General features: G+C 36.3%; 1 protein-coding gene across 2 annotated transcripts in view; it reads left to right on the top strand.

Moving 5' to 3' along the window:
* Positions 1-13,429, top strand: part of TENT2 (terminal nucleotidyltransferase 2) — a 46,246-nt gene that overhangs the window by 12,736 nt on the left and 20,081 nt on the right. For both annotated transcript variants that reach the window (XM_050913175.1, XM_050913176.1), the window contains exons 8-11: positions 1,860-1,929; positions 5,641-5,717; positions 9,085-9,213; positions 13,264-13,307. In XM_050913175.1, coding sequence (XP_050769132.1) covers positions 1,860-1,929; positions 5,641-5,717; positions 9,085-9,213; positions 13,264-13,307 — 320 coding nt within the window. The remainder of the gene's footprint in view (positions 1-1,859; positions 1,930-5,640; positions 5,718-9,084; positions 9,214-13,263; positions 13,308-13,429) is intronic.

Below are 13,429 nucleotides of genomic sequence, written 5' to 3' on the forward strand. Positions count from 1 at the left end.
ATGTGTTTGGAAGTGTATTGCCACTAGAATGAGTTCAGTTAATTTCTGAAGGGCACTTGAGAAGGGTCATAGTGAGGAAAGTGGAATTGCTATGGCATGCAGATAGATACCCACCGTTGTCTACCATGTGCTAATGCGTTGGGCATCTTTGTCTTAAATTTGGCAGTGAAAGGAAAGGACGCAGAGAGCTCTACACGCTTTATAGCTTTGCTTTAAGAATGTTCTGGGATGTTGGAGGAGGGATGCTTGGATGTGTCTGCAGGTGCAGCTAGAAAGAGGGGATGTTTGTAGGAAGTTGTACTAGATTGTACATTCAGTGAACGTGGATAGGAGTTCTGTAAGATTCTGCCTTTAAAATTAGTAAGTTAATAAGATGATCTCTTTTTTTGAGTGCCAGTCTGTGTGTTGCTTAGGATCATACAATGCATTCAAATCCAGATAAAGGATTACCTCGGGTCAAATCTGTCTAAATGTGTGTATCCATAAAACACTTTCAGAAAGTCTCAAAAAAAAAAAGTAAAATTTGTTTTAATTGAATATTGCACAGTAGGGTTTTACCAAACCTGAAGTTGTCATCCAAATGCAATGGAGATGATCCTGTTTAATCAAGGTTGCGATCCAAACTGATAGAAATACCTCTTTCCCCCCCCCCCCAGAAAAAGTGAAGATCAGCTTTGATTTAAGGTTATTCTTGGTCTGCATTACTGCTAGCTTTGTCATACTTATTTATGCTAATTTGACGTTAATTTATAGAAGCAAGGGGAAAATGTATCATGTTAGATATGGGCAAATTCAAGTGGTCCTAGATTTTGCAACAGAAGAAATGACTACAATTGTGCCTTTTCCCCAAATTCATGTCATGTAACCTACAGGCTCTGCTTTTCTTTGTCTTTTCCATTACTTTCTTGGGTGCATTTCTCATTCAGGATTATGGGCAGCTACTAAATGTAGCCTGAGATATTGTCAAGAATAAGGAAATCACAGATAATACGACTGATGCAACAGTTTTGGGGAGCTGAGTGTAAAGGTGCATTTGGTGGCACTGTATGAGTCTGGCAGAGCTTAGTATGTTTGGGTTTGGATGGCCTCGCATTGAGCCTGTGTGTCTATACTGTGTGGATAATCATCTGAGGTGCAGTCCTGTGATTGTATATTTATTGCACGTCCTATCACCATTAAAGCAAAAGGCAGATAAAGCTTATCCCATTTTTGAGGGAAAGTGTTGTCCTGTTTTCAGTAACAATTTGATAGGAAATTTATTTCTTGGTATGTACTTTATCAGTCAAATAAACAGTTTCTAAAGGAAGTTTTTTAGCGTAATCAATGCATAGTGAAGACGCAGTTATGTTAATATTTTTTTGATCAGTAAAATACATAATTTCAACTGTAAGCAAACTAGACACGATTAAAAAGTATGCGGCTGATCGTGTGCCTGTTGCTACAATGTAGTGCTGGGCTTAAGTGTCTGGCCATCTTGGATGGCTATTTTCTTGCTCCCTTCTTTTTGAACCTTAATTGTAACTATTCAGGATTTCTATTACAAGTACTGCTCAGTAAAAACATTGTAGAACTGCATTCCTTATGTTCAAATTTCTTGTATATGCTTCCCACAGAAAAATCTGCCACTGATGTTTTTCTCTAATGTTTAGTGCAGTTTTTTCCCACACGCTTTCCTAGATTGTATTTTTGCTGCAGGTGCTAAAGGTTACTTGGTTTAGAACAACCCTTCTGAGAATATTTTTGCTAAATTTAATAAGCTATTATTTTCTGTAAATCAGTCAATATGACTCCACTGTAGGATCTTTTTTTAAGATCAGCATCTTACATGAAAATGAATTGCATATTTTTCTCCCTTTCAGCAAGCTACATTGAGCGACCTCAGCTGATTCGAGCAAAAGTGCCAATAGTGAAGTTCAGGGATAAAGTCAGGCAAGTATTCTGTTCAACATCATTTTTTAGACTCTGATATGGGAAAGTACTCTATGTACTGTCCATATGAGTAGTCCCACTGAAGTCATGCTTTGCTTATTTGTGTTGTACTGTAGTTGCATTACAGATTTGTACAGCTAGTGTGCAGTGGCAGTCAGCTTACTTCTTGATGGCCTGAAACACCTCTTGTGGTTGAGATGCTGTTTAGTTTCTGTGATGTGAATCAGTAGCAGTACATCACATATTTCTATGGGTTATTTGTATATAGTGGACTCCAGTTGACAAATGGTTCATGACGGAAAAACAACGGTGGGAAGAAAACTTGTAAAAGATAATTTTGCTTGCTGTACAAACATAACTATTGAGCTACTTAAGGACTAATTCACAGCTCTTACACTGTACAAACAACATTAAAACAAACTTTAGTTTCTTGTGATTATGTTGTTTTCTCGATTAAAAACTTTTTGTTCATTTTAGAAGAGCATGTTCTGTCTTCTAGGGAGGTATTCTGTGTTTAACAAAGTAGTATTGCATGTTCTATTCACAGTGTTAGGTACTAATTTTATGGCCTTTTTTTAGAAGGGGGAAGTAATTGGAGAGAAGTGGATGTGTTGTATGTTACTGTATTCATTGTATCTTCATTATGAAGACGTGAAGATGAATAATCGAGAGGGATGTACTAGGACAGAACAATGTATTTCTTGTGTGCGATAAGTGTCTGACAAAAAAATTGTGCAAAGCACTCAAATCTGTTGGGAGTCTGAGTCATGTTCAAATCTTCCTATATTTATGGGCTTAGATTTTGTAAGACTTATATGTATCACCTTCGTGTAATAACGTAGTTTGACTATTCTTTGTAAATAGGACTTTGAACAACTCTCTTGTATCTGTCTTATCCTGCCTATATGCTTCTAAAATTTTGTAACCCTGTCTGTGTCTTTTAAAAGCAAATAAGCCCACCTCTCTGGCCTCTTTTTATAAAAGCCTATCACCATATGCTTTTATCACAATATACCTTTATCAGGGCAGAAACCCTGCTGTGATAAAACTGAATCTGTCATGTTTCCAATTTGAACTAATAAATATCATCCATTTAAGTTTTTCTTGCATCTGAGTATATAACACTTGTTAGGGTTTTTGCTTTATACTTTTTTTGTTTACACCTAATCCCATATTTACTTCTGTATACTTGCCTACCTTTTAAAAATTTGAATAATTTTTATCTAGTAACTTTGTCCTTTACCAGTACAGAAGGTTGTTTCTCTGATGCTTTCTGAAAGTATTAAACTTGTCAAGCTAAAATTTGGGTTGTATGACTTAGTGACATATAGCAATGCTACTTTTTTCATAGATACACAAAATGGTAAATTCCTGGTACAAATATTGAATAAATCATGGGGTTATAGCAAGATTTTTTTTTTCCCAATTTAAAAATCAGAAAATAAACTTTAAAAAGAAACTTTAAGTATGGCAGTGGTTATATCAGAAGATTGAAGTCTTTTTGTAGGCATTTATAGCCCATACTACGGTCACTTGCAAAAAAAAGTAACAGTCATGATATTCATATACCTTACAGACAGGACTTAAAGAATTCTTTATTTCCTACTAAATCAAAGTATAATCTTCTTAGACTAAAAGCTGCCCATTACCTTTTTCAGAGGAAAAAAACCAGTACTGTTCACCATCTGGTTTCCTGTGTTGTTCTTCTGGAAGAGGGGAGCAGCAGGGAACAACATGACTTTGGGTTGGGTTTTTTTTGGGTCCCCCCCCCCTCCAGTTATCTTACTCTTACATAACCTGTCACCTCGTGTTTTGTCTCTTTATTTAAGCATCTGTCTCTTTCCAATCTCTTACTGGCCTCTGTGTTTCGTAGGCTCATACACATACATACATGGACACTCATTCATTTTTTCACACAGGTCTTGAAAAATGGATTGGATATTCTGTACCCAGGGTGCTAAGCTTGTTTTAGCCAAAACTAAACATGACAAGCTTCCTGTGAAAGCCAGTTTTCTTAATGCCCAGCTGCTGGGAGAAGATGGTAGAATTCATTGGGTGGTATCTCTGCATCTGGATTCTAATGTGTTGCCAATGGTCCATATATACTTGAAAACTGCCATTTCCCACTTACTTTGATTTGGTGAACAAGAAAGCATTCACTTTGTGTTTGTTTTCCTTTTTCATCTTAAAGGTTTTTTTTAGCGCTATAACAGTAAGGAAAGATCCATTGCACTTAAAGACTTACTATCTTATTTTTTTTGTAGTCTTTCCCAGGAAATAATTCCAGTGCTGGCTCTGCTACCAGACAAGCCTTTGATTAATTAACAAGATTTCTGTACTACAGAGGATGCAAAAGCTTCCTCTTCTGCTACATTTGATGTGCAGTTGACTCTTTTCCTCTCCTATAGTGCTTTTAGTAGAACTTGAGTCCCAACAATACAAAACCTTTTTCAGTTGCCATAATTGCAACATCTATTACATGTGCATATTAAAGAACAAAATAACTGCAATACCAGCATCTGCTAAATAGTAATCATGTCACTTGGGGTTAACTGGAATGACACATGCAGCCTGACGTATTTCTTCATTATATTTGCACATACAACTAATTCTTACTGGTGTTTATACTTATTTTTACAACTGTCAAGCAGTAGCTCAAGCTTGGTTTTTTCCTGTACTATTATGTGCTATGCTTTTAAAACATCTAAAAAGTTATGCTTGATATTAATTCAGGTTTAAATTTATGTAATATTTCGATGCAAAGAATGTTTTAATGTAGTTAATGATGTCAAAAACCTTTTGTAGGCATCAAATTAATGTGTTTTATCCAGTTTAAACAATTCCAAGTCCATGTTCCCCTTGCAATAATTCAAGAAAATCCAGAGGAATATTCAGGCAAACAAATGCTGTGCAAATGAGACTTGGATATATAAAATGGAAATAGCTGAACATCGCAGATAGTTACTTCTTTGTAAATAATAGGCTCTTCTTGTTGCGAGTTAGTGTTGCTATAGCTTGTTGACTATGAATTTAATATTGTTTCTTGAGTACTGTGAGTAGTTAAGCTGTATATACAGTATGAAATTCAAACTTTGGGGTGGGATGTGATACAAATAAAGCAGGTAGTGCTTGTTTGCCTTGTTTGCTGTTAACAGCATGAAACAGTTATTAAAACTGTTTTATCACAAAACATGCAATGTTTACTAATAAACAGTTTTCATTTCAAAGTGCTTGCTGATTGTCTCTGACCATCATTGCAGAAAAGAGATTCTTACCTTTTGACCTCTTCCAATTCTCCTTCTCAGTTCATTGGCACGATTTACGAAACTAATACCGCAGAGAATCCTTCCTGGCATCAAGAGTTGTCCATAGTAAATCATGCAGTGCAAGTCTAGTTGGGAGAAAGATTTGTTAAAAATCAAAAAAAATATTTTATGTATTAAGTTGTCCTAAGGTCTAAATTTGGATCTACATGTATTCTCTATGTAAAACAATACTTACCTTTTTATAACAATGGAATTCAAGTCTATAAGCAATTCAAGTACTATAAACAAAACCAGAGTAGAAATCACAGCATCAAAACTCTGAAGAAAGTTTCTAGAGTATTATCTTAAAGTTACATTTCTCCACCTCTGTCACTAAGTAGGTAATAAATATTCTGAAATTGAATACCATGATGCTTGATTCTTTTTCTTTTCTCCTCCCCAATAGCTGTGTGGAGTTTGACTTGAATGTAAACAATGTTGTAGGAATAAGAAATACATTCCTTCTGAGAACCTATGCATGCAGTAAGTTTTTAATGTATTTTCTTATTTCTACAAGCTTTGCTTTTTGAATTTGTATTTTGGTATTGATAGACTATTAAAATTCAGTTGAATATATTAGGTTACTGTATATATATAAAATTACCTAATTAGCTGCATTAGATAGCTTTAAGATAAGTTCTTGTTGCTCACTCTAAATGTATGGAGAAAACTGATATATCAGCTAGTTATGTTTTTGATTGAATATTATAATATTCAGCAGATAACAAAGATTCTTCATATTAAGGTCCACATATCTACTACAAGGGCTGCTTCAGTATTCTGCAGATAACGAGATCGTTATACTAGTGATTATCTAGAGGTATAATCTCCAGTTTCTTTTATTTCCTTACAGCCACTGATAGGATGTGTGGCTGATAGCTAGCTGTGTCTGTATGCTGTTACAGTCTTTCCTTGGAAATCCAAAATATTGCTTCAGTTTTTATACTAACCCCAAAACAAAACTGGTGTGTGTCTCCTCAGGAGTTTGCATTTTAGGGAGAGATTGTGAAACAGACTTCTGAAGAGAAAAAAATAAGAACAGCACTCTTGGTGCTAAACTAAGGTTTTCTTACTTAGCATCACAGTGTCATTTGGCGGTTAAATACATAAGGACTGGACCTCAGGCTAGTTCTTCTAGGCCATTTGCGGTTCTTCCTTTACCACCTTCTTCAGTTCTTGCGTACAGGAATTCCTTTCTATTTAGGGTAGGAAGTTATCTGTAGAAGTTACCTTTACTAGTAAATTTTTACTGATATTTCAGTCAGAGTAGTTTCAGTGTTTCATACTCACATTACTAGGAGGGTCTACAACTTGTCCTGGATCAGTTGGTTAACTGTGATTTCTTCATACGTCCAGGAAGCGGTATGCCTGGAGAAGGAGTTCCTTCCAAGCTTAAAAAGGTTAGGGAAATAATCTTTGTCATTCATGGCTACAGGTGAGGGGTCACTTCACCAAATCTAATGTTGATATAGTTGTTCCTAGCTTCTGCCACAGATTTCCCGTATCCCTCTCAGCAAATCACTGTAGGGCAGACAAGAGTCCAGATATGAAAAGAGCAGTGGAAGGGGTCCTAGTATCCCACCTTTTCTTCTGTTCTGCCTTGGGGCCCACTTTTATAAGGCCAGCAAAATTAACTTTGTCTCCTGATGAAAGATAAATATTGTTATTTTCTTGAGGTCAAGGAGTGAGTTAGTAGGTAAGGGAGAATTGTGATAGAAAAGATTATCTCCTCAATGTGCTAGACCTTCCTAAATAGGCAAACTGTATCAAGAGTAGTCTGTCTTGTCTTCTTTGGACCACAAAACTCTCAGGTGACATAAGGCAAACCAAAGCAAATGGAAACTTTTATCAGACAGTCTCTTTACATACTTTTATAAGTCATATCAACCAGAGTGGATAGCATTAAATGTATTAGCCTGCTAACTTAAATCTGTGGCTGAAGGGCTTCACCCTGCATGGGAGAAAAAAAGATCAAATTACCTCTCATGTGGAAGATATATGGGTCTCTTTGTTCCATTAGAACAAATTAGATGCTAAGGCAAACAAGGGACTAGTTATCTTAGTGAACATGATTGAAAAAAACCCAAACAAACTCATAAATATTTCTGTGGATGCTCTTCTGTATGTTTTGAAATCACTCTTCTATGTTGGTGCATAGGTGCTGTAGAAAACATCAAAGATGATATGGCAAAGTGAAGCAGACTGTCTACAGAAAATGTAGGTAGATTAAGCAGAGCTAGAAACTGAAGTCTGTGCTGTTGTGTTATCAGTTGTTTGCCTAAGGAGGCATGTCTGCAATTAAATCAGCAATCGATGGTAGGTATTTTTCAGTTAGTGGAAGCTGGACCTTTTAGCTTTCAGCAAATGACATTACTGGGCATTTTCTTGAGGGGGGTAGCTTGTTGAGTGATGAAAGAGTATCAGGAAAAGTTTACTGGCCGTGTTGCACACTAACTTTGTTATATACTGATTACAGGCACTAGCAGACAGAAAATCTTATCTCAGAATAAGGTCAACAAAAAAGAGAACTTTTCTACTGTGACACACACACACAGAAGAGTCCTGTTTGGAATTTGAGCCTATTTGCATTTTTCTCTCATGGAAAAATTGTATTTCAGTTAATGCATGTTCATATGATGTCTGTACAGTAATTCTTCTGTATCTCACAGTTAGTATACTAATAGTCATATTTTTTTAGTTCAACCACTGGTGAATAATGTTGGGAATGAGGTGACAGGTGGTAAGGAGTTTTGTTGTTTCTGAGAGGTCTTCCAAATCTAGGACATTCATCCGAGACGAGTACTACTTACAGGGACATGTGTGCTGAACCACTGTGAACAGGTTGTGAGAAAATCGCATGCTTAATAGCGTGTTCAGAATAACAGAGTGCACCCCGACTGGTGCTGTTGTAGGATGCCTGTTGTCCTGGATAAAGTGATTACCTATTGATATATTCCTGTCCTGATATGCAGAATACAAAACTTTGCACAATGATGTCACGTTAGAAAAGATACTCCAGAACATGTAAGGCATTGTAAGGCCATCATAAGGCACTTGACTGAGCTGATGATCTGCTTCCAAATACCCGCAAATAATAAATTAAGTGCGCTGCGAGGTCCCTAGGAGGTGGTGGTGAGTGACATCTCCCTACAACAGATTACTACTTTAATTAGAAGGCTATCTATATTCCTCAGAAATTCAGAAGATCATACCTGGAATATGACTGTATTTATGTCTTTCCTCATGAAAAGCATACGTCTTGATTTAATGAGTTATTGTATCCAACATCTCATCTACATAAAAAGCTATTGAGGACAAGGCAAATTTAAAATTAATGTTTGTATGCAGGGGTTACTGGTTTCATGGATTATGAGGAAAACTTAAGAATGACCTCGGTGTCCTCCAACCAGGAGAATTCTTTTGCCTGCCCTCAAAGTTTATATAACCTAAATTTAAAAAAAAAATAAAAAGTAGATGTGGTCTGTCCTGGCAGCAAGTTAATTCAGGGAAAATTAGTACAATGAACTGGAGAGAACTTAAAAGTAGAATGTGACACTGCTGCATTGACTGATGCATCCAGTTTTGTCTTATCTGCAAGTTACCTGGCGTACCCCTTGTAATGTGTCTGTGGATCTTACTACTCAAAAGACTGTTTTCAAATGCAAATATTTTTTTCTGATTTTTATAAGATGGATAGTAGTTGTAGAATAACTAAGTAAATTCTATAAAATAGTTGCAAAAGGTAACCTTAGAATACAAGAGTATCGTGTTGATCAAGTAGGAACAAATGTTGATTGATTGTTGTCTAGTTAAATGTGCTTTTTTTGAGATGTATTTATTTTACTTGCAGTTGAGAATCGAGTTCGTCCACTAGTACTTGTTGTTAAGAAGTGGGCGAGTTTTCATGACATAAATGATGCCAGTCGTGGTACTTTAAGCAGCTATAGTCTTGTGTTGATGGTTTTGCACTATTTACAGAGTAAGTATTTTTTTTTTACATGTTGAAACTGTCCCTTTTAAGTTTGTATTTGTGTAGTTTTCCTCTTTAATAAAATTAAACACCAGCAGGAGTCATCTTCCACACAGAAAAATCTGAAAATAAAGTGGGTTTACTCCCTTTCCTTAGTGCTGCATTTTTCTTTAACAAGTGGACCTCTTCTCTGGAGGCAGAGTTACCAGCTTTAAAAAGGTTTAAAAAAAAAAAAAAAAAATCAATACACCTGCAGAACACTGTGTAACTATAAAATAAACTCAAGCTCTAGTTAACAGAAATCTGCCCTTTAACAAAGGGAAAAACCTAAACATAACAATTTCAGTGGTTTTTGGTTTGTTGGGTTTTTTTGTTTTGTTTTTTTTTTAATTTGGGAACTTCCCAGAAAGTTCACAGGGACAACAAATGCTGTGGGGTCATTTTTCTGTCTTCTGGTGAGTGAACGACTGAACATGGGGGGCATGTATATGCAAGAATGCACTACCATGTGGTTAGATTTTTCCACTGATTACTGTCTTTAAGACCATTAGAAGTTGGGATATTTGACTGCCAGTAGCAGTATCTTTTCTTGTGACTTCAATATATTGAAACATTGAACATGTGTATGGAGCTGGAGAGCTTTACCTGAGAAACTGAGGATCCCTGTTGAGAATTCAAGAAACCCATGCAGTCCAGAAATGTTTTTGAGGAATAGATTGAAATGAGTTTATCCCCCTATTTTTTTCTTTCATTAGAGGAAGTCCACGTTTTGTGATTTTTGTAGTTTGCAATTCTTGCTTAAGGAATCATTTAAGAAATCATTTAGATCAGTATGAGGTTCTTGGTTGTTTATTGGGAGATAAGTGGCTTCAGAAAGGAGCGCAAGGAACCCCTGAAGTGTACCTCTTGTGGAATAACATGCTTGTAGAAGTATTTTCTTAATTCCTGTCAGTTCATGTATAGACTGTATTTTGCTGCTTGTATTCATTCTACATCTTTGTTGTAATTTTTTGGTAATGTGCTGATTATTATTGTTCATGTCATTTTAATGACAACTGGTTCTTAAAATTTTATGATCGTATCTGTGGACAAATTGCATAGGTTCTCATTTTAGACTTTTCCTCTTTGTCAGTTTGTGTAGGTTTTAATTTTTTTTAAATCGGGTAGAAACAATGTTTAGCTCCTCTGACAGCTTGTTTGGCCTGGAATGTAGATACTTGCTGTGGAGTGGATAGCCAACTATTTATTAGTTTCAAGATCATGCTACACCCACTCTGTACTAGGATGGAAAGCTTTTTATGATAGTTGACTCAAGCTGGTGGCTTGCTTTCAGCTGAACAGTACGTGTAGTAGAGGACCTAGGAGGGCGTTTTGTGTATTTGGGATCCAGTTGTCTGGGTTACTTCTGAATTCTTTGATGCCTATACTGTGTGCTTGTTGTTAATGTACCAATCATGAGGACAGTAGGACATAAGCTAGGCTATCCAGTGACTATGTTTTCTTTCTCTACATCTACTATGGTGGAATTCCATAGATTTCTTTGTTTCTGTGGAAAGAAAAAATGTGGCCAAGTCTGTCACAGCTCTGAAACCATACTGTAGGTGACTGAGTACTTCAGTGTAGATCCTTAATACACACTCGGGGGGGGGGGGGGGAATTAATCAAACAAAAAAATGTTGACTTGGAGGAGATGAAATGGCAAAGAACTTAAAAATGCCGAAGTGATTATTAGATACAGGATTGAAAATGTTGGGAACTACTGGATGTGAAGATTGCTGTGCAAAGGTGAAGCACAAGCAGGAGAAGAGAAGTATCTTCACATGGTCTAGCAATTAGTGACCATCTTAATAGTGACTTGATAAGCATTTGATAGTTAGTGTTACACTTTTAATGGAAACAGGTCTTTTCACTTTGAAATTTATTCTCCAAATCCATTTTCATTGTATCACAGTTATTCTAGAGACTTGTATTGCATGCTGTATGCAGTCATGGATAGCCAATTACTGAGCTCTGCATAAAAGTAACGCACAAAAGGGAAGAGGGTAGGAGTTACAAGGAAGTATAAACGTGTAAGGCTTGCCAGAATGTTAACAACCCTGCAAGCATGAGGGCATTTGCTATAGTCATCTGTGGCAGGTGCCACAGCTGTCTAGGGAAGGGAAGGGGAAAAAAAAGTTCAGATAATCCTTTTCATGCAAAACTGTGATCGGTCAGCTGCCTGGGAATTATCAGCAGTCCGCAAACCAAAGAGGAGCCTTTTACCTGTTCTTCATCAGCCTTTTCTGCTAAAAAAAGGCTGAAGTGTGTCTCTGGACGTGTATCTAGCACCAGCTGTTTAGATTCTGATGTTTTATTCATGCAGATTTTAACCTGGTTTGTTCCCCCCCCCCCCTTCATTTATGCTACATGCATGTGATGCTACTGAAAGTAGCTTGTGTCCTAGTCATAGAATTTGTAATAGAGCTTTTGTTGATGTTACTTGGGAGGGAAAAAAATAAAAATAAAAGCTTTCTTTTGCAGTAAATAGTGTCCCTGTATTCACTAGGCAAACTTCTTTACTAAATCCATTTCCATGTTCTTGTGTGGATGTCTTTGGATCTAAGGTTAGTGTGGCTTGAGTTTATTTTGTAGATATATCAGTGTCTTGTACATGAACTTTCCTCGAGGTAACAGGTCCAACTATCTTGTACAGTAACAAAACGAAAACTCGTGTGGCAAATGCTAGTGGTAAGTGGTAACTTTTCCCCTTAACTCCATCCTCTTAGTATAGCATATAGACCCAGATAAAATATTTTGATTGCTTGTAGTGCTCAGATTTTATTGCCTTTTATTTTAGTGTGACAGAGAACTGGAAATTATCCAAGATGTTGCAGAAATAAGATGCTTTTGCATATTTCTAAACACCCACAAACAAAATAAAAATATTATTAAAGCAGCTGTGATCATATTCTTAGCAGTCCTGCTGATTAATATGGTATACCCTTTGAAGATATCCCAAGCATGTTCTGAGAATTCTGCTGTTCTGATTCTTAGTCCCTATGGAAAAAGGATTCTGTAACATCTCTTTCCCTGTGAGACCTTGTCTGAAGGGTGAATTAAGTCCCCAGTCGAAGTCCTGTGTGCTGGACTTAATTATCATTCTGCCTAGTGAATGATGTAGACCAATTGTTTAAAAAAAAACCACGCTGAAGACATGATGTTAAAGCTTTAGTATGAGGAGCACTCTAACAGTTTTGCAGCTGCTCTAAGGCTTGAGTGGGATGTGAATACTTCGGGATTTTCTTCTGTCTATCTGTAGGACTACCTAACCTGGGAGATGAGTTTTTTCCCTGCTATTTGTATTGTGCAATAGATGCTCTCCCCATCCATGACTTTCATAAAAGTTACAATTGTTTAGTTCATCTTGTGTTTGTTAGTATCGTTAACGTTTGTTAGTATCGTTAACGTCTGCACTAGCTTTATAACCTGTTTGCCATTTAGTAGACCACCTAACAGCATGAGACTGTATTTATGTATTTTATGGGGATTTTGCTAGCAATGCCTACTAAGTATGTTGGGCATTTTATCTTTAGCTTACTTTTGGAGACTCCGTATGTAATACTTTGCAGCTGAAGAATGTGTACTTTTGCAGTATTTGGAGACTTCCTGTGTTGTGATTGAATCATATTGTATTAGATGTAGGGGGGGAAAAAAAAAAAAAAGAGTGAAGCTCTGATTTTTCCTGTAGGGAATCTAGATAATTTTCTTATAGCCATGAATTAAGATGAATTTTAAAAGTGAAGTCATACCCAGCTGCTGTAGAATTTTTCATGTCTTCTACAAATAGTAGTATCTTAGTAACAGCTTCCCCTAGCTGAATTAACTCCTTATACTATATACAAAATAAAGTAATAGAAAGATTTGCCGAATAACTTTTATTTTACAAAATGCATGAAAGTGAAGTTCCTGATAGATGTTTTTAAGATGGAATTTCAGTCCAACCCTTTGGTGTAGTTAATATGATATTGTTTCCTGTGAATTACATGAATCACGGCAACTTTAAACTTTTTTTTTTTATAGCCCTACCTGAACCCATCCTTCCATCCCTCCAAAAAAATTACCCAGTAAGTGTTTCTTATGAATTTACTACATCATATATGTATATAAATCTGCTTATCTAAAATATATGAATTCTTAAATATCTTTGATGGATTAAGTTAAACACAGTCTGTAAGCCTGGTCATTG

The sequence above is a fragment of the Gymnogyps californianus genome, chromosome Z (genome assembly GCF_018139145.2).
Source record: "Gymnogyps californianus isolate 813 chromosome Z, ASM1813914v2, whole genome shotgun sequence".
Classification (NCBI taxonomy): domain Eukaryota; kingdom Metazoa; phylum Chordata; class Aves; order Accipitriformes; family Cathartidae; genus Gymnogyps; species Gymnogyps californianus.